The sequence below is a fragment of the Rhinoderma darwinii genome, chromosome 12 (genome assembly GCF_050947455.1).
Source record: "Rhinoderma darwinii isolate aRhiDar2 chromosome 12, aRhiDar2.hap1, whole genome shotgun sequence".
Classification (NCBI taxonomy): domain Eukaryota; kingdom Metazoa; phylum Chordata; class Amphibia; order Anura; family Rhinodermatidae; genus Rhinoderma; species Rhinoderma darwinii.
Window position 1 is genome coordinate 64,544,703 of NC_134698.1, and position 20,724 is coordinate 64,565,426.

The following is a 20,724-nucleotide window of genomic DNA, read 5'->3' on the forward strand; positions in this document are numbered from 1 at the left end:
CTGAACTGGATTAGTCTCAGGAAAAAAGATGTCATTTGTTCCGTTATAAAAACGTGCCAGGAGAACATCTCCCACGCGCTCATAGTAAACTGGAACGAAGGGGTACCTGTCGCCTACACGTTGAGGGAACAGCCGTCTTGTGGGATGGAGCAATAATCAATGTGTTAACTGATTTAGGAGTGGGATATATCACTATGAAGCTATTTCTCCGGCAACATCTCATAAATGGCGGCGTCGCCCGTAGAACGGAGGTAAACCTCAAGTCATCCTTTTAATCCAGAAAAAGTTTTGGTTTTTTTAAAATTTATTTTAGAATCTTGAATAAGCGAATACATTGGTTCTGTACTAGAACAAGCTAAAATGTAGTGACCTTGTGGTATAGAGGTACAGCAGGATTTGTCACTGGACTGTTCTTTTTGTGCATCGTAATAACACACAAACTTGATGTGAGGTTTATCTGCAAATCTATGAAGAACCACAGCAATGCGTCACTAGGAGTTGTGCAAACTGGGCTCTGCTACATGTGTACACACCCAGTGGCGTACATAAAAGAGATGGGGGTCCCATAGCAAAAGTCAAAATCGCCCCCCATTATTGTGCTGGTTCTTGCCATTCAAAACGGAAGAGTCTGATTGTTTTTCACCTCTGCACCCATTGCATGACTCTTGGCTCTTTCCCCTTCCCCTTGTTTGCTAACAATGGCGTGCCTGTTTTGCAAAGGGGACGAGATCAACCAGGGCTGGCCGCCCTTTCTCTCTCTTAGGACCCCCATAGCGGCTGCCTGGTCTGTCTCTACGGTATGTACGTGGTTCTCAGTCACTGACTACGTTTGATATTACATCTCATGTGTCGCTTGTCGGTTCTGTCTTGGTAGAGAAGATTGAATATATACAGAATAGAAAACAATGGTATTGACCGCTACATAGGGGATATGTGTTATGCATATTTATTTGCAATAAAGTATCTGATGTATTGCTTAATCATTCCGTTTGCACCGAAAGTATAAAAGTTGCAGGAACTCGCCCCATAGAGGGTGATACTCGTCATCTGCCAAAATTTCTGGTTTACGTTTCATGCAGCTGTGGCCATGTACCTCCTCATAAACCTGATTTCAGTTTTTCTACTTTTGCAGCGGCTGCCTCCAGGCTTCAGACTGTAGGCTGTCCCTCACCCACTGACCCGACCAAGGGCCCATGCCGCGGGGGGGTTGCTCGTCTCCCCAAGGCAGTGACTCGTTCTGTAAGTTAGGTCGGTCTGTGTGGGGGCCCTAAGGTTTTCTTTACCTTATTTTGGGAAGGTGCCTATTCCTAAGTAATTTAACTGAATTTCTTTCACAAACTTTATTAAATGGTAACCGCAATTTTAAGATTATTTGTTTCTTTTCTTTTTTTTTTTTTTGTTTTTGTTTCATCCACAGAAGTGAAATTATTCTGATCTTCTAATGGCAATTCTAAGGTTACACCACAGCCATTGCATTTTACCTTATAATTCATGTTTACCTACACTTTTTTCTTGTGTGTTCAATCTTGTATACCTTCTGTGTATTCAGTTTTGCCAACTATTCTTCTAAGTCATCATTTTTTAAGAATAGCCAGTAATATTACACTTAAAGGGGTTTTCCCATCAGGGACCGTTATGGCATATATAAATGTCAGATAGACGCGGGTCCCACCTCTGGGACCTGCACCTATCACTAGAACGTGGTCCCCTAAACCCCGTTCTACCTTTTTGTGCTCCCGCCGCCTCCCGACCACTTCCTAATTATATGGTTGGGAGTTACGGAAACAGCGTAGTTCATCGAGTTTCCGGAAGTCCTATAGAACTGAGTGGTAGTTAGGGAAACAGCGTAGCTCGCATGCTACGCTGCTTCCGTAACTGCCAATTACTACTATGGGACTCGCAGAAGCTACGCTGGTTTTTTTCCCCCTCCTTGGTCGGGGATCACGCGAGTCAGCCGGAGCACAGAGAGGTAGAACAGGGTTTAGGGGGGCCCCGTTCTAGAGATGGGGCGGGTCCCAGTGGTGGGACCCACATTTATGGCATATCCTGTGGATATGCCAAATATGTCCCTGATGGGAAAACCCCTTTAAAGGGCCGTTACAGCTGTGGAACAGGGTGATCCAATGTTAAAAGGGGTTTTCTCACTAGGAACATTTATTATCTATCCACTGGATAGGGGATAAATGTTTAATCTTTGGGAGCCCCAATACTGGGACTCCTACCGATCTCTAGAACAGGGATGCCGCCCCCCCCCCCCCCAATTCCTCCACACTACAGGTAGATTCTGAATAAAGTGGTGGTTGCACATGTGCGCGGCCGCTCCATTAAATATCTGTGGATTACAGAAGCGTCCGAGCACTGCACTAGACTGTCTAAGTGGGCACATAGTGGTTGGCTCCCTAGCGATCGCACATTTATCACCTATCCTGTAGATAGTTGATAAAAGTTCTTAGTGGCAAAAGCCCTTTAACAGGTTCTTTCGTCCTTACGAAATATCAAATTCACATTGTTTTCCTTCCCTTTCTACACCCCTCGTATTCAGAAAAGGCACCCTTTATTTGGGAATTGTAATTTATACTTCTATACAGATGTTTGGTACTTATAAGAAGTACGAATTGCTCTTAGATTAGCTGAAGGCGGGACCTGTCCGCTCTCCTGACATTTCTATTTTTGGAAAATACTTTTAAAAATAACAATGTTGGAGCATTTTATTTTCTTAGAACTGTATTGTGCTGTTCCTGAGTTATTCCTCCTAGAAATAATAATATGACAACTTGGTGTTACCATTCCTCGTTGTCAATTCAGGGTTTTTTCTTACAAACTCTGCACTGATTGGACCATCAGAGTGCATTGGGAAACAATCCAATTTACAAGGGGGAATGGTAACACCTAGTTGTCAATTTATTCCTACAGTTCCAGGAGGAATAATAGAGGAATGGTGCTGATTCTCCTCGAAGATATGCTTCAGAATTGTTAACTAAATAGTTCAACTAAAAAAAAAGACATGTCAGGAGCGCACTTTAGGGTCTTGTTTTAAGTGTGCGTCCGCTCTTGTGAATGTTCCCTATTCTGCTCTTTCCAGGTGACTGTGTGATGTAGTCATGGCCTCTACTTGCTGGTTTAATACACCAGACGATATCTTTTCATCTGTTGCTTTGTCACCCTTTCTTTAGAAGATGAAATTATAACGCGTACACGCTAATCATTTATTATATCTGCTTTTGTCCCGTTAAGGAGTTGCCATTCTTACGGTCATCGTTTTATTTCCGATTGCTAGGGACACCAATTAACAAGCCGCCAGTATTGGGTTACAAGGATTTGAAGCTCTTCAAGCTTTTTCGACTTGTGTATCAGCAGGGGGGTTGTGACAATGTAAGTAGAAGCCGGCTTTGAGCTAGTTAGTCTCTTTTCTGCTAGTCAGGGCATAAAAATATATATATATATTATTTTATTTTTTTACCAGATTGAAAGTGGTGCTGTGTGGAAGCAGATTTATATGGACCTTGGCATTCCAATTCTGAATTCGGCAGCATCCTACAATGTAAAAACGGCATACAAAAAGTAAGTTGGTTGCGTCTTTCAATTGCATCATTCAGTATGGCTTGTAGGGGTATGTATAAACCCTGTTCTATTTCTGTAGTTTAGATTATTGCCTCCCTGGGTATGACGTCAGGTGACAACCATAGATCGCCATTACAGCCCAACATGGGGGGGGGGGGGGGACCCTCATGAGTTCTATGCTAACCTGTTGTGAAGAACACTGGCCAAGGAAATCTAGTTCTTACAAGAGCCCTCCATGGCATATGAACATGTGCTCCGAGGTGTGCAGAGTACTGTCAAGTATACCTTGGATGATGCAGCAGATGGAAGAAGTTGGTCTCCCTTTTAACGTGAGACTCCACTTAGCCATTCTACTTGCAACAGTGGGGCATAAGCAGAAGATTGGAGGTGGGAGTGAGTAGTCTAGAAATGGTATTAAACCAGGAAATTTGCTTAAGCTGCAATAACTCAAAATAACGTGGCTGCCAAGCTTACCAATTCTTCATTGTGAAAAACCAAATCTCAACTATTGCTTTTATTCTTATTCCAGGTATTTGTATGGGTTTGAAGAATATTGCCGTTCTGCAGAGATTCAGTTCAGGACTATTCACCATAATGACCCTAGACCAGTAGAGGAAATCCTGGCAAAGGAAGAACCAATGGAAAATATTGACAAGAAAGAAGCCACAGACCCCCCAGTTAATGCAGAAATTCGAGAAGATGATGACACTGATTCTACCAGTGAGAATGAGAATGAAAAGGATGAGACCGACGTGATATCGCCAAGGGTACCTCCATTTTTTTCGTCAAATTAATCTGAGTATTTATTAAGCTGGTAATTATAGTTGTGCAGCTCCTTAAAGGGTTTTCCAGTCCTAAGAAATTGATGGCCTGTGCTCAGGATAGGCCATTAACATCTGATCGGTGGGGGTCCGACTCCTGGCACCCCACCAATCCGCTGTTTTGAAGGGGCTGCGGCGCTCGTATGAGCACGGTTTCTCCTTCATTCCTTATCTGCCATGTTTTGTCAAGGCCTTCTGTCCATGAGAGGTTCTTGATGTTCATACAACATGTTGGAAAATCTCTTTCCACTTTTTGTCATAGAAAATAGAAGGATCGGAACCCCTACTGTGCCAATGAAGCTTGGGTCCGAGAACCGAGAGATGGCTTGCAGACTACAGGTGGCTGTGAGACATCAAGCTATGTATGATGAACTTAAAGGGATTTTCTGGGCTTTTGGATTGGGGGAATGGGTTCAAGTGGCGTTTGACGGACCCAGCCCTAAAAGCCTGGAAAAACCTTTTAAATGATGGAGACTGATCAGATTAGATCATAAGTTTAACTCACACTTTTTCTTTAGGGGAGGCAAATACTTGATCTGGTTTTGGTCACAAAAGATCCTGAAGATTGTGATCAAAGGAAGGACAACAACAAGGAAAATAAAGATGTGGAAGAGGAGTTGGACAAAAGCGATGAGAAGAAGGAAAATGACACTACCCCAGAAAGAAGGAGCTTATTCTGCAAATCAAAAGATAGCAGAAGCCAGAAGCAAGAGGAGTCTGATCAGGAGTCTGACGAGGAGGATGATCAGCTCTGTGATGGGTAAGTAAAAAGTTGTAAGAAGCCAGTGATTGGGTATCTCATATGTACATGTCAGGACAGGGAGGAGAAATACATCAGCCCTTACAGCTCTGTGAGAAGGATCCTGGGTAGATACCACAAACTTAATAAAGGGGTTGTCTCAGTAAAGACATTGTTGGAATATTGCTAGGAAATGTCCAATTGGTAAAAGGTTTGACATTGGGTAGAATGAACTGGCAGTGGCGCTAGGAAAGCCCCCTCTCCTCTCAGCTTTGCTTGGCTTTTTTTTTTTTTTGCAAGTTACATCGTTGGCCCATTGTAGTTAATGGACGACCATCCAAATAAAATCACTTTGGACCCCCACCGATATGACATTGCTGCCAAACAATGTCTAAAGTGAGACGACCCCTATAACATGAAGTGTTCTGTTTTGGTACCTAGGGGTTATGCGGACATTGAGGTGGTGTCCTCAGAGCAGCCATTGCAGGCTAGGGGAGGCTGACTATAGTGTAAATCAATGGGATAAGTGAAAGGAAGTCCACAAGAAAATGTCTGCTCTCCTGATCACTACTTTTACGTATCTCCAGATATGGGAGCCTCAAGCAACATTTATATGCAAATCCCTTCATTTCTCCGATTCCTTCTGGACTGTTTTTCTGTGTTCTCCTGTATCATTAGATCAGTTATATCCGCATACGTTTTCTTTTCCTTTAGTAAAAACCATACCTGACACCTGCATTGATGTCCGGTCACAAGTCATTTTCGTTTATTGCTCCGATTTTAAAAAGACAGTCTGTGCCCATTTATCTGTGAAAGTGCCCCATTTAAAATTCATTAACGCATGCTTTGTCACTCACCATAAAGAGTGTTGTGTGCCGCAGTCTCCTTTTGGCACAGAGTGCCTTCCTGTTGTAACCGTGCTGGTCATTAGTTTGACATGCCAACATAATTACAAGTCGGTCATCCATGCCAAAATCCACAACCCAAATAATAGTTTGTGCGTTTTCCCCTTTTTCTAAATGCTAATACGGTAACATAGCAATTTTTATTTGACTTCCTCTCCTGATAATGACCGTTGTAATCTGAGTCATGTGATATTTTCCTGATCTCTTGTGCAGAATGGATGATACAGACCATAAAGGAGACAGTGATGGTGATGAGGACTCGGAGGATAGAGACTGTCTCGCAGGCACCAAAGTGAAAGTCAAATATGGACGTGGGAAAACACAGAAAATTTACGAAGCCAATATCAAGAGCACAGAGGTAGATGGAGGAGAGTTGCTATACCTGGTGCACTATTATGGCTGGAATGTAAGGTGAGTCAGGAAGACCCTTCCTATGGGGTTAAGACAAGAATATTTCCTAGAGAAGGAATCCTAGCTATTGCTCCCTATATAAATCAGAGCTTCAAACTGATGATATGAAAAAAAAAAGGATTGTATTTGTGACAAAAACCTGTTTAATTTTGCGCAAAAGTTTGGTTGAAGGGGATATCTACCGATCACAGTAACAAAAGGGCCACAGCACGGCGATCACATATCAATAGCATGTCCTTATGATATGTCCTCAATAACTATTCTCATTCAACCCCTTTTTAAGGTGTAGCATGTGAGAAGTCCCAAAATTCCAAACCCACGCACAATTATTACATGATGTATATACTACTACTCATTTCCACCATTTAATAGATTGAGTTGACGTTTCAGACTGGATGTTTGAATAACACGAAATTTTTCTGTTCGAGCGTTTTCTTCTGTGAGATGCTTAGGCTATGTTCACACGGGGTATTTTGCCGAGTTTTTTGACGCGGAAACCGCGTCGCAAAACTCGGCAAAAACGGCCCGAGAACGCCTCCCATTGATTTCAATGGGAGGCGTCGGCGTCTTTTTCCCGCGAGCAGTAAAACTGCCTCGCGGGAAAAAGAAGCGACATGCCCTATCTTCGGGCGCTTCCGCCTCTGACCTCCCATTGACTTCAATGCGAGGCAGGAGAAAGCGTATTTCTCGCTGTTTTATGCCCGCGGCGCTCAATGGCCGCGGGCGAAAAACGGCGCGAAAATCGGCGTGCAGGGAGAGGAATATCTGCCTCAAAGTTCCAAACGGAATTTTGAGGCAGATATTCCTCCCCCAAAATACTCCGTGTGAACATAGCCTTACATACGTCAAGTAGTTGAGATATACAATTTATTCTCCTACAGATACGATGAATGGGTAAAAGCTGACAGAATCATTTGGCCTTCAGAGAAAGCTGGAACAAAAAGAAAGCAGAAGAAAAGAACAAAAGTAATTACAAACCTACATTTTATTTATATTTGTCAGTCATTCTGGTTATTATATAGTCTTGGAACTACTTATCCAGTGTAAATTTGATGAATGAACCACTCTGTACTTTCAGAATAAAGATGAAAGCGATGAAAAGGAAGACGATGACCGACTCAAATCGAAACGAGGACGTCCTCCTTTAAAGTCGACTCTGCTGACAAACGTGGGCTGTGCCATACCCCAGACTCCAAATAGTGAGAATAAGACAGCCAATAAACATGTGAGGACTAGCCCGCCCGACAACTTCTTGCCGAATGGATTAGAAGGTAGGGACACCAGTACTAAACACCAGCTGACCTTTTATTTTATGGGTTTCATTTTCTTTTTGGATTTTGCAGTGGTTAAATAGACTGTTAAAGGGGTCATCTAGTGTAGAAAACCCATTTTCATATACCCAATTAGGGAATTCTGTGTTAATAGAGTTGAGTTGATAAAGGGAGGTGTCTCATTCTGGAGCTCCATATTTTAGCCAGAACAAAAAGCAGCAGCGAGTCTGATGGACCAAACACTTGTGTGCATTACTAGGACAACCCATTGAGCTCAATGGGCGCTGTGTACTTCTTCACTTCCCCTGTGGTGGCACTGCAGGGGAATTGCACACTTGCTGACAGGACCCTCTGTAATTTACAATTCATTTCAGGGGGGTTACTAGCCGCAAGACACCACCTTTTTTTTTTTTTTAAGTTTTGTTTGTCAAAGTAATAAACCTATTTGACCTAGTGATGGCTTACTTTACATTCAGTTTCGATGGTCTTTTCTATTCCATCAAGCCATGTGGGGATTTTAAGTGACTTTTTTGGGTCCATAAGCCAAATACATGTTTTCTTTTAAACATCTTACTATAATACCTTGATATAAAGTTAACACACATACAAGTATATGTTTTAAGGTTTCGTTCACGTCTGTGTTCGGTGTTTCCGTTGCTCTGCTCCGTCACAGGAGCAGAACAACGAAAATACCACAAGCGCCGGAGCCGTTGCATGACTGACACCAATGGCACTCGACGTAACCCATTGACATTATTGGGCTCCATCGGGTTTCTGTCATTGTGTCCGTTGCTTAATGGGTAAGTAGCACAGCATGCTGAACTAGTTTATCCTACATGTTTGACCTGAACTGCAACGGAGGCTCCTAAGGGGATGGGTATGAAACCTAACAAGTTCCTAGTCTATTTAAATAAAAAGATGTATTGTAACGTCTCTAATAATTAGTTTTTACACATTAGGAGCAGCTTGTAGGAGGACAAGGAGAAGCTCGGGAATGTACGATTCTGATAGATGCTCTAATGGTGAGAATTTTTCTTTTGGCAACATGTCTTACATTGGCTTGTAGTCTGCTAGCAATCGGATATAAGAATGGGAAGACGCCACTTTTTATCTTATTGAGGTCCCCATATAATGATTGTTACCTCTGATTCCAGATTCATCAACATCGGAAAGCGATTTGGAGGAGGCCATTGAGAGGACACCAGTGAAGGAGGAGATTTTACCAAATGTTGAAAAGGAGTCTGAGCAATCTGACCGCTTGGTTGAAAACCTTTTTGAGCAAGAAGAGCCAGTTGTTTGCGCTGTACAAGATCAGGAAACAAGCCCAATAAAGCCAACAGAGACCTTACAGCAAGAGGTAGAAGAAAGCGAGCAAATTGTTCAGAGTTACGGGAAGCAAACTGAACAAATTGTTGAAGTCATGGATATAGAAAATCTGCCAAAAAAAGGGAGAAGAAGCAAAACAAAAGAGCCTTGTGCGGAGACCATAAAAAGTGTTCAAGTACCTACAGAAGACTGTGTAGTGGAACCCAAGGTAGAACCCAAAATAGAGCCTGAAGCATTAGACTTTTCATCATTTGCTTTATTACAAAGTAAGGAGCTGCTCTTTGTTCCAAAGGAGTTGGAGCTTCCAAATGATCAACAGACAAAGGAGAAGAAAGCTTGTAAAAGGAAACCTGTGGAACAGACGTCCCCAGAAAAAAAGCTGCGCTCTGCGTGTGAGCCGGAGCTGCCTATCATTACTGCCGAGGAGAAACCAGAAGAAAGCTTTGAGGTTCTAGAACCCATCGACATCATCAAAGAAGAGCAGGTCCAGAATACCAATGAGGAAATGCCCTCCTTAACGGCCGAGCTAGAACACGTACAGAGCAACAAGGCTGAGGACTACAGCGTGCCACTGAATGAAATCACAAGGATTTTCTATAAAGAAGAGCAAGAGGATGTAATGCCCATGATTGGACCAGAAACTCTGGTTTGTCATGAAGTGGACTTGGATGATTTTGATGAAAAGGACAAGGTGGAGGACATGGTAATAGTAAAGCCGGAGCCGGACACACAGACTGTACTTGCCCCCATATTGCAACCAGCTGTCCTCCCACCTCATAGTTATTCTGAACCTTCTCCCCTTGCACTGAGCCATGATGAGTCTCACAGTATAAAGAGCGAGAGCGACATAACCATCGAGGTGGATAGCGTGGCGGATGAATCACAAGAAGGCCTTTGCGAGAGTGAATCTGCTAATGGCTTTGAAGCCAGCACCACATCTAGCAATTGCAGCATAACCGCTCAAGAAGCAGAGATGCGGGATAAAGGTAATACATGGTGTTTTGTGCCGATTGACTTTAAGGCCAAGGCTGCCGTTGGTGGAACTTTCCCCGGGCAGGCTTCTGTATATGAGCTGGTTCTAAAATTCTGGTTGTCAAATGGTTCAGCTTTTGCAGTCAGAAAGCTTAAAACTACGAGCCGCGGGAAAAGGTTGTGTTACTCTACAAAGCAGCCTCTTTTGACGGTTTCAGATTCCTCCGAGTTATGGCATGGATATTTGACTTGTCAGGTGTGCGCACACATAATCTAGCACCCACACGCCCTGTGGATGTAGGGGGAAGAGTAAATGGTTTGTTTAAGTTTAGGAAAAGTTGGTGTAATTTTCTCTAGAAATAGCGCCACTCTTGTCCATATTTACTTGATGGGGCTGAACTGCAATATTAGACACGGCCTAAGGACTAGAGTGGCGCTGTTTGTGAAGAAGAGAAGAAAAACTCCTGCAGCCGTTAAGCCCCTTTTAGTCCAGCCCTGGCCCAAATATATGTTTGTTATATTAATATTTCCGATGTACTGAACAGACACTGACTTGATTGCTTTTCATTGGTGTAACTTCATTTTATTCCTTGTCAGGCCATAAAAGGATTAGCGACAGCAACATTGTAACACTAGCAAAGAAACAGAAGCGTACACCAAAGCGAATAAATACTTCACTGAAAACCGAGAAGAATGGAATAGGTGAGAAGCCCAAACATGAGACTGTAATGAACATCTTTGTATAAATAATACTATTTTTGGTTAATATCATTAAGGGACACCGCACCATGTTACAGGCCCCTGCCACTAGGTGGCGGACACTAGGTAGGAGAAGTCTTTTTCTCCGCCCAGGCAGACCATACCCTTCCCACGGATAATGAGCTAATCTGTTTTAGCGCAGTGCCTGTAGGAGGCAGACATGACCTGATTTCCAGTTCTGCTGATAATTATTTTTTTTTGCAGTTTGTATTTCTTTCCGTTTCTCCTCCGTAGCTGCAGGTGGGTTTTCAGCCTGGAATCCAGCCTTGTCAACCCCCTATGTCAGGAAACCAGTCAGTTTTCTGTACTGCGTTTCCCACATCGCAAGTCACTTAATTTATTGTTTACGTCCGCAGGTGGAGTGCCAGTACCCCCACTATATTTGCGAGGTTACTGAGGTGGTGACCCCGCGTACACCAGAAAGATACGGAGGGTAATTATAAATCCCTTTTTACTAAGGCCTCAGTGTACTTTTCCTCTCGGGACCAGACATGCATCCCCTCCCCACATGAAACCTTGTCTGCGGAGATGTAGGTGAAACGTTTTATTAGAAAGGGAACCTCCTAGCTAGGGAACGTTATTCCCTACTGTTCCTGCATTAATTGGAGTGCTGGGATGAGTCTGGAGCATTTGCTGTCCTAAATAGCGTCCCAGATTAATGCCCTTCCAGCCTCGTCCTTGGATAACACAGAGTTTGCTTCTCGTGGTCTGTCACATAAGAGGCTTGGAAGTTCCAAGCACAAGTCCTGCACCTCTTAAGGTTGTTTCCAAGGGCCCCCTTATTAGGATCCATGATGAAGATGCTTCCAGGCAGGATGAGTACTTTTCCTCTGGAGAATCCTCTGATTTGGATTCAGAATCGGAATAGGACTCCCAGTTGACAAAAAGCTGGATTCCCAGGCTGAGTCTGCCATTGTGGCAACAGGTTTTGCTTGGCACCCAGATTTGCCTCTTCCTGTGTTAGCAAAGCCTGCTCAGTATGGATGAAGCAACTTCACCGCAGTATCCTGGAGAGAGCACCGCAGGAGGACAGCTGATCTCACTTATTCATGCTTCAAAATTCTTGTTTTCTGGCCTCCATTGATTCAGTCTGATTCGGTGCTCGAGCATCGGCTAATTTCACAGCTATACAACGCACTATTTGGCTTAAATCCTGGCTTCCAAAAAAAGCTTTTGTTGGACTTCGTTTTATTAGGGACAGACTTTTCGGAAACTGCTTGGGTGAAATTATTTCTGAGGCTACTGGCGCAGAATGTTCAATTTGGCTCAGAACAGTCTGTGGCAACAAACAGCCTTCTTTCCTTTTTGGTCCTTTCCTAACTTCCTCCTAGAGATCTTTCTCTTCACAGAGGTCAGACGAGAGGAATAGCCGCCCCATGGACTCCAGACGCCCAATCGATTAAGTATAAACCCCGCTTGCATGTCCCGGGTCCCGGACAGCCCACTTCTTTCAAGACCTCTTCAGCCTGAAGGTGTCTCCCCACTCATGTCTGCGGCCCAAGTGGGGCAACGACTACTTTCCCTTCGGGAGATATGGCTTGCTCATGCGGACGCTTGGGTTCAAGAGGTGGTGTCCACAAAATACAGGATAGAATTCTCTACCCTACCCTCAAATAGCGTTGTTTTTTTGTCATCTCCGTCTGGTGCGTAGTATCGTGCTTCTGCTTTTTTCCAGGCTGTTCTTTCCCTATTCCTCCAGGAAGTAATCGTCCATTTCAAGGGTTCTACTCGAATATCTTCAGTTCCCAAAAAATAGAGATCAGTCAGAACCATCCTGAATCTGAGTAAGCTGAACTACTTTGCTTGCTTTTGGAGGTTTCTCCTGGAATCCCTGCGGTCAGTGGTCGCATCGCTGGAAGTCGAGTCACTTTCTTCTATCGACATTTGCGATGCACACCTCCACATCCCTGGATAAGATGATTCTCCTGCCCTCTGTGCATTTGTCAGGAGTTGCTCTGTTGGCAGACTTCGCCAGCCACAACGCAGGGGCAGTCTATTCTTCCACCTCAAGTGTCTCATCTCAAAGGTTGCCAGCCGATCCGGGTAGGGAGCAATTTTTGGCCTCCACACAATCTAGCGCTCTTGTTAGCCAGAAGAGACCACCTTACAAATCAACCTTCTGGAATAGAGGGCAATCTTCCTGGCCCTCTCCCATTGGACTTCTGATTTACAAGGCCGCCAAGTCAGATTTTAGACTGAGAATTCCACAGCGATCACCGGACTGGCCTCTCGTCGGGCCTGGTACACCAACCTGGTCAATCTGCTTGCGGACCCATCTTTGCATCTTCCACCACTTTACCTCAGAAGGGTTTGGCAGTTGAAGCCACGGTTTTGAGATCCCACGGCCTCTCTGAACCAGTAATCCAAACCAAGCTGAAGGCCAGACAACCTCCGTCAGAAAAAGTGTACCACCTTCCTTCTGGGCAGTCAGATATCAAGCTTCAGTCGCTTAGGTCTGCAAAGCTGTTACCTGGGCTTTGGAGCACACCTTCACAAAGTTTTACCGGATCCACACTTAGGCTTCCTTTGATGCCGGCCTGGGTCGCAAAGTGCTGCAGACCGCTGTGCATTAGGCGGGTCTCATGAATGTTTTCTTCTTAATTTTTTGTTTATCACCCTCTGGGACTGCAATAGAACGTCCCATGGTGCGGAGTCCCTTAATGATACTAATGAGAAATTCGATTTTTGTACTTGCTGTAAAAATCCCTATCTCGTTGAATTCATTGGGGGACACAGGTCCGCCCTCCTTTTTTTTCTTTTTTTTTTCTTTACCAAGTCTGGGACCTGTTGTTTTTTTCCCGCTGTGTGTTGGTTTGTTTTCGCTCTGGAACGTAGACCTATTGCTGTTTGTCTTCTCCTGCTTCTGTACAAAATGATGAATCCAGTGTCTGTGGGAAGGGTATGGCCTACCTGGGCGTAGCCAAGACTTTTCCTACCTAGTCTCAGCCTCCTAGTGGCAAGGGCCTGTACCCATGGTGCTGTGTTCACCAATGAATTCAGCGAGAAAGGGATTTTATGGTGTGTACAAAAAACAATTTTTGCAGTATGAGCTAAATAAAGTCCTTTATTATATTCCCTGCTTTCCTTTCATTAGTAGTGTTTCATTTTCAGGGCAAAGCAGCGACAGTGAAGACCTCTCTGCTGTGGACAGCGCCACTAAATGTTCTCCACCTATACATGTAATAAATGTTCCCAAGCCTCAGAAGATTATGAGATCACCAGCAGGAGTCCTGTCTCCACATACAAAAGACATGGAAAAGGATAAGCATAGAGAGAAACACCAGCACTCCTCAAGAACGTACAAGTGGACTTTACAACTCAGTAAGTAAACGGTCTTGGATCCTCTTTCTCCTCCTCTGATGTCCACATGCCCTAGTTGGGAATATGGGAGGGTTGTACTGATCGCTCTTAAATCTCTATTTGGAGGAATGGCTCAAATACCAGTAAGTCTCAACATTTCCCTGTCACATTTAAAGGGGTTGTCCGGGCACGTGGCAGTTTTTCATACTGATGACTTATCCACAGTATAGGTCATAAGTATATGATCGGTGGGGGTCTGACATCCAGACCCTGCGCCGATCAGCTGTTCAGGATGCCTCCACGCACCGGATGTTAAGCAGCAGTCGGTGCTGGAAGCAGATGGTTCCGGACACTGTATAGCGGCCGTGCTGGGTTACTGCAGCTCTGCACCTATTCACTGGAATAGTTGCAGTGAATAGGAGCTCTGTTTTGGCCTTGCTAAATTAAGTGGCTTGTGGATCAAGTGGAGTTACTAAACCGGAATTAAAAAGAGGAGTTAAAGCCCCTGAAAGTACTCTTCCTTTAACTTTAATAATTGTTCACAGTTTTTTTGTAACTGGGATAATGGATAGCAAAATTGGAGGTTTTCTTCAGTGCACGGTTTGCCGTATATACACACGACTGGAGCCGGGGTTCCAGGGTGAATATCTCTGTGGCAGATGTGAGCAGGTTGGTCACCTGGAAGCTCGCATTAGAGATCTGGAGGAGCAAAATGCAACACTGAGGGCAATAGACAATCTTGAGCGGAGCTTGCTGCTCACTGAGCAAGCAGTTAGTGGGGTAGAACTGGAGGGTGAAGACATGGGTGAGCAGGATCAGGTAAGTAGTTGGGTTAATGTAGTTAGGGGCAATAGAAAGAGGCCCAAGAAAAGTAAGGCCAATCCTGTTTCTGATATTCCAAGCAAAATTGCCAAGTTGGGTGATGATGCAAGGGTGTCGGTCCCAGAAATGGCAGCCCTAGTGGACACTGATCTCCCTAACAGCCGGGAGAACTGCCCAGCTAGTAGTCGGCGGGATGGTAATGCAGGTAAGGCAAGACAATTGATAGTTGTAGGGGATTCTATAATCAGGAAGACGGATAGAATAATTTGTCGCCAAGACCACCTCAACCGAATGGTTTGCGGTCTCGCTGGTGCCAGGGTTCGGCATGTGGTGGAACGGGTGGACAAATTGCTGGGAGGGGCTGGTGATGATCCAGCTGTCGTGGTTCATGTCGGTACCAACGACAGAATAAATGGTAGGTGGAGGAGCCTTAAGAATAATTTTAAAGAGCTACAAGCTGAAGGGAAGGACCTGCAAGGTAGTATTCTCAGGAATATTGCCTGTGCCATGCGCATCACAGGAAAGACAGCGGGAGCTTAGGGAGGTAAAGGGGTTTTCCCATGAAGGACATTTATGACATCCACAGAATGTCCTAAATGTCACATAGATGCGGGTCCCACCTCTGGAATCCGCACCTATCTCCATAACAGGGCCCGCTAAACCCCGTTCAGCCGCTGTGTGTTGCAGCAGAATGGGGTGTTTTCCGACCATGAAAAAGGTTATATGGTCGTGAGTTACGTAAATCCGCGTAACACGCTGAGCTACGCTGTTTCCGTAACTCCAAAAGTAGTGAATGGCCGTTACAGAAGCAGCGTAGCATGCGAGCTACGCTGTTTCCGTAACTACCATTCAGTTCTATGAGACTAATGGCGGCCATATTGTTTATAACTCAACTTTTACAAACCCGGTTATAACTAGGAAAGGACTAAATAGAATTTTTTACTTCAAAGAGGAGGATCACCGGAGACTTACTGTAATTTTGTTTTTTAGGGGAACTTTTCTTCTTTTATTATTATTAACCCCTTAATGACCGGGCCATTTTGCACGTTAATGACCAAGGATTATTTTTTGTTTTTCACTGTCGCATTCTAAGAGTCGTAACTTTTTTTTTATTTTTTATTCTGTCAACATTTCCATATAAGGGCTTGTTTTTTGCGAGACGAGTTGTGTTTTTGAATTGCACCATTTTTGGGTGCGTATAATATATTGATTAACGTTTATCTTAGGAAAGAATTGAAAATAAGACGGCTATTCCAGCATTGATTTTCACGTTTGTAAATTTACGCCGTTCACTATGCGGCATAAATAACACATTACCTTTATTCTGCGGGTCGGCACCATTACAGGGATACCAAATATGTCAAGGTTTTATGTTTTCCTATGTCTGCAAAAGAAAAACCCTTTAAGAAAAAAAAAACTTGTATTTGGCATCGCCGCGTTGCAAGAGCCGTAACTTTTTTGATTTTTCCATCGATGTAGCCATATGTGGGCTTGTTTTTTGCGGGACAAGGTGACGTTTTCATTGGTAGTATTTTGGGGTTACATGGGACTTACTGATTTAACGATTTTCTTTTTTATGGGGGGAATGGGAGGAAAAAAAAAAAGTTTTTTTTTTGGACGCCGTACTTCAGCGGTTTAACTAATGTGTTCACATTTATTGTTTGAGTCGTTACGATCGTGGTGATATCATCCATATGTATGTGTTTTTTGTTTTTTACCCTTTTGGAGAAAAAAGTGTTTTTATTTATACTATAATCTTCTTCTTTTTTTTTTTCCTTATAAACTTTAATCATTTTACTTTTATTTTTTGTCCCACTAGGCGACTTCACTTTGCGATCTTCTGATCGCAGATATAATGCTTTGGTATACTTAGTATACCAAGGCATTCTTTCCTGCTAGTGTGAAACTGACAGGCAATCTATTAGGCCATGCCTCTGGCATGGCCTAATAGGCAGTTGCTGAAGGCAGACCTGGGGGCCTTTATTAGGCCCTCGGCTACCATGGAAACCGAGTGGGTGACAAAGGGAGTTAGATGCCGCTGCTGCCATTGACATCTAAGAGGGTTAAACTGCCGGAATCAGAGAGCGCTTAGATTCCAGCAGTTGGGGCAGGAGCCAGGCTGTGTATAACCGCCGTGCTCCTGCCGCCAATCTCGTGGGTACAGTGGCAGTACTCACGAGATCAGAGCAATATATCCGTCGCTATGCAGGAACTAGCACCTGCTTGTGACGGATATATCCGTCGCTCGCTTAACGGGTAACTAAACTTTGAAATAACTTCTGACATGTCAGAAGTTTCGATCAGTGGGGGTACGAGCACTGTAACCCCCCCACTGATCACTAAAACAGCTGCAGAATTGCATGTGCGAGCGCTGTGCCGTTTAGTTTCTGATCGTATTTTTGATCCATACCCCGCTCGTTTTGGCTTTCCTTGGAAAATCAATCAGAAGTGAAGCGGCATAGCACTCGCCCAAACAGTTCTGCTACTTCATTTTAGCGGTTGGTGGGGGTCTACATTCTCGGACCCCACTGATCAAAACGTCTAACATGTCACTATGACATGTCAAAAGTTTTTTAAGAGTTTAGTTACCCTTTAGGCTGTATATATGTGTTATATTTTTTTTTATTGGATATTATAGTCTTTATTTGTTATTACATGTTTCTTTGTGTAACCGCACATTTGAGTTGATGTAATTGTAATTCTTGACTTATTTTTCATGTATCGCATAGGTGAGTTGGATAACATGGCTGGAGCGGAGAAGATTGTTTTCCTTCAAGACAAACTGCAAGAAATCAGGAAATATTACATGTCTTTGAAATCTGAAGTAGCTACAATAGACAGGAGGCGGAAGCGGTTAAAAAAGAAAGATCGAGAAGGTGATTTATTTATTTTTTTAAATTTTTTTGACACTTCTATTTTAAAAAAAAAGTTAGGCCATTTTTCGTCATGGTACCTCCTATATTGGGAAATGTAACAAACCTTTATGATGTTCCTTTTGAGCGAATACTTACAGTTTAGTCCTTAATAAGTCGGTCCCTATAAAGAAATATTTTATTTCACTCAAGAAAAAAAACTGCAACCGCTAGATTATTCAACCATAAATTTAAAAAATGTAGTGTCCGAAAAATAATTTTTTGTTTCTATCGTCTTTCAACAGTGTCCAATACAGGAGCATCAATGTCGTCTGCGTCTTCTGAGACTGGAATGAGCCCTTCGTCGTCTTCTCCCCCACAAAACACACTTGCACTAGAGTGCAGGTGATATGTGCCCTCACTTCCACCTCAGCGGCCTGCTGCCATGGACACTTATCCTCCCATCCCCCTTTAACCCAACCACACAAAAGCACTCAACCGGTTTGACATTGCCAAGTTTTTTTTTTTGTTTTTTTTTATATATATATATTTTTTTTTTCTGAAATTTCCTCTGCTGGATTGCATTTTTTTCTTTTTTTCCCATTTCATGTTTTTTTTTTTTTATAATAAGATTATGATTTAGGAATAGGAGACTAGCCGTCAGCGTGCCACAATGGCTTCTTACTTTGTTCAACCAGAAGAAATGACACGTTTTTTTAAAAATTTTGACAAATGTCTGAATAAAATTTCAAGGAGCTCCCTTAAAAAAGGTATCCCCACCTATTCCCAATACAGAAAGAGAAATAAGCAAGTGCATACAATAAACATCGGTGCGCTATTAAAGGTACAATCCTGGCAGCTGCACTTTACGACAACGCTGCAAATGAGCTCTTGGTGTTTTTACAGTCTGTTTTCGGAAGCACTTGCAATGTACAGAACTGCCAAAGTCCAATGTATTCAGCAGAGTGCCCAGTTTTAAAGCTGTAAGCGAGACAAAATAAATTGTGAAAGGGAATGTAGTGGACTGAAAACTACATGAAGAAAAAGTCTTCCACTTTTTACAGGAATTTAGAGCACAGAATTATGCAACTATTTTAAATGTTTATTAATGTTTACAGTGGAATTGTGAATACGTTTTCAGTGGACTATCTTATCCCTTGACAAATCTATTTTGTCTCTTTTTTTCTATGTAATTTCAGAGTTTTTATTTTGTTACAAAAAGGACAAAAAGAAAATATATGACAACAGCGAAGTTATTTAACAAGATTTCTAAAGCTGAAATTTTTTTTTTTTTTTTGTGTAAAATAATTATCTTGCAACTTGTTAAATATATTTATTCAGACATTGGATGTTGTATTTTTATGTATTTTTTAAAATATTAATAAATAAAAAAAAAAATAAGAGAAGGGTCTAGCTTAGTTCTCTCTACCAGTACACCTGTAGCTCTTGGGCCAGGTTTACACAGTGTGTGATAGATTTTTTTTTTTTTTTTTTTTTTTTTAGATTTGACAAAACCAGGAGTTAGCCCTAAGAATAATAAAGCCCGGTTTTAACAATTTAAAAAACGAAATAAAATAAAACTACTACTGTGTGAACCTAACCTAGGCTTCACATCCTTTACTGCGGTTTGCTTTACGACACTGAAAATTATTTTCCGTCCGTTTTTATTCCTCCTTTTCTAAAACCTCGCTCCTTCCTGTTTTCAGGTAGCCCTTCTTTTTTGTATATTTAATATACTGCCAAACAATTTTTTTTCTATCCAACCGTTGAAGAACTTCTCTCCAAATGTTGAGATGCAGCGTTACGGCAAAGAAGCGTACACATTTGAGGACTGTGGTTTGTTCCATAGGCTAATACATTATGTAAATAATTCTTCCTGAAACCTGTATTTAAGAGTTTTTTTGCATATACATTATGTACAAAAGTGATTTTTTTATCAATTTTTTTATTCATGTTTGTACATTAAAAAAGGGTTTTTAACCCCTTCTGTGTTTAATATTTGTAGAATAATGTAGATTTCTCTAGAGCAATGTTTGGTTTGTTTTTTTTCAACCATCCAAGCATACCGTTGTCTTCGGCATAACCCATTATACATACGGTCTGAATATCAATGTATGTGTGATTTATCATCAATGATTTATTTTATTATAATACCTTTCCACCTTGACTGTCAGGAGATCAGATTTACACACTGAGCCTTTTGCTAGTGAGGGAGGCTCAGACTTTGGCTGGGTGGTCCGGAGACAAGCGCTTAGGACTGGTTCTAGACTAGATCAGAAACTTGTTCACAATAGCCGAAGATCTGAAAATGGGTAATAATTGCTAAAATATTTTTTATTTTTCTGCCTTGTGAACTTGTCATCTGATTTTTTTTCTGGCACAAATGATTTACCTGCTCAGCTGCCCGAGGGGTTATACAGAAAATACTCCTGTAATATGCACTTTTTCTGTTTTTCTTAAGCAACGCAGAGTTGTGTATGTAAACAGCGCTCTCTGAAGAGCATCAATAAAGGCCAAGGTTTAAAATTAGCTTTTTTTTTTTTTTTTATTTTTTTTTTTAATTTTATTTTTTTACTCTTTTAACCAAATTACATACATGCAATGTCATTCTGTTACATAAATCCTTGGAGCAAAGTTGAAGGGGGTTACAGTTTTGGCAAATATTAAGATACTAACTATAATGAAAGCTTATCTATTATTTTTTTTAAATTTTCTAACATACGTTCTGTATCAGGGTCTTCTTTTCTTCTTCAAGATCTTTGCTTGCTTTAACCAAATAGCACCTGCATTGTTTACTTATAAAGGATCCTCTGTCCTGATCATGTGATGGACACCCGAGCACGGTTTTTATCAAGACACAGCACTGATAACTGTAACGAGCAGTGCACCTGTGTGTCCATCGCATGATCAGGACAATAAAGGTTTCTATCGAATGACAGCAAGCTGAGATATTGAATGAAAACCATGAGGAATTAATGCTGAAAG

At 42.4% G+C, this 20,724-nt stretch overlaps 1 protein-coding gene across 3 annotated transcripts in view; it reads left to right on the forward strand.

Annotated features, from left to right (window-relative positions):
- Window positions 1–20,268, forward strand: part of ARID4A (AT-rich interaction domain 4A) — a 66,998-nt gene extending 46,730 nt beyond the window's left edge. The window contains exons 13-25 of one of the 3 annotated variants that reach the window (XM_075843423.1): window positions 3,278–3,372; window positions 3,464–3,561; window positions 4,091–4,328; window positions 4,901–5,142; window positions 6,240–6,437; window positions 7,319–7,403; window positions 7,516–7,708; window positions 8,668–8,730; window positions 8,863–10,020; window positions 10,604–10,708; window positions 13,877–14,086; window positions 17,617–17,763; window positions 18,045–20,268. In XM_075843423.1, coding sequence (XP_075699538.1) covers window positions 3,278–3,372; window positions 3,464–3,561; window positions 4,091–4,328; window positions 4,901–5,142; window positions 6,240–6,437; window positions 7,319–7,403; window positions 7,516–7,708; window positions 8,668–8,730; window positions 8,863–10,020; window positions 10,604–10,708; window positions 13,877–14,086; window positions 17,617–17,763; window positions 18,045–18,148 — 2,936 coding nt within the window. In that variant the 3' untranslated portion in view covers window positions 18,149–20,268. Of the gene's footprint in view, window positions 1–3,277; window positions 3,373–3,463; window positions 3,562–4,090; window positions 4,329–4,900; window positions 5,143–6,239; window positions 6,438–7,318; window positions 7,404–7,515; window positions 7,709–8,667; window positions 8,731–8,862; window positions 10,021–10,603; window positions 10,709–11,121; window positions 11,187–13,876; window positions 14,087–17,616; window positions 17,764–18,044 lie in introns of those variants that run through there. The other 2 variants (XM_075843424.1, XM_075843426.1) reach the window with 2 other exon arrangements.
- Window positions 20,269–20,724: the final 456 nt, after the last annotated feature.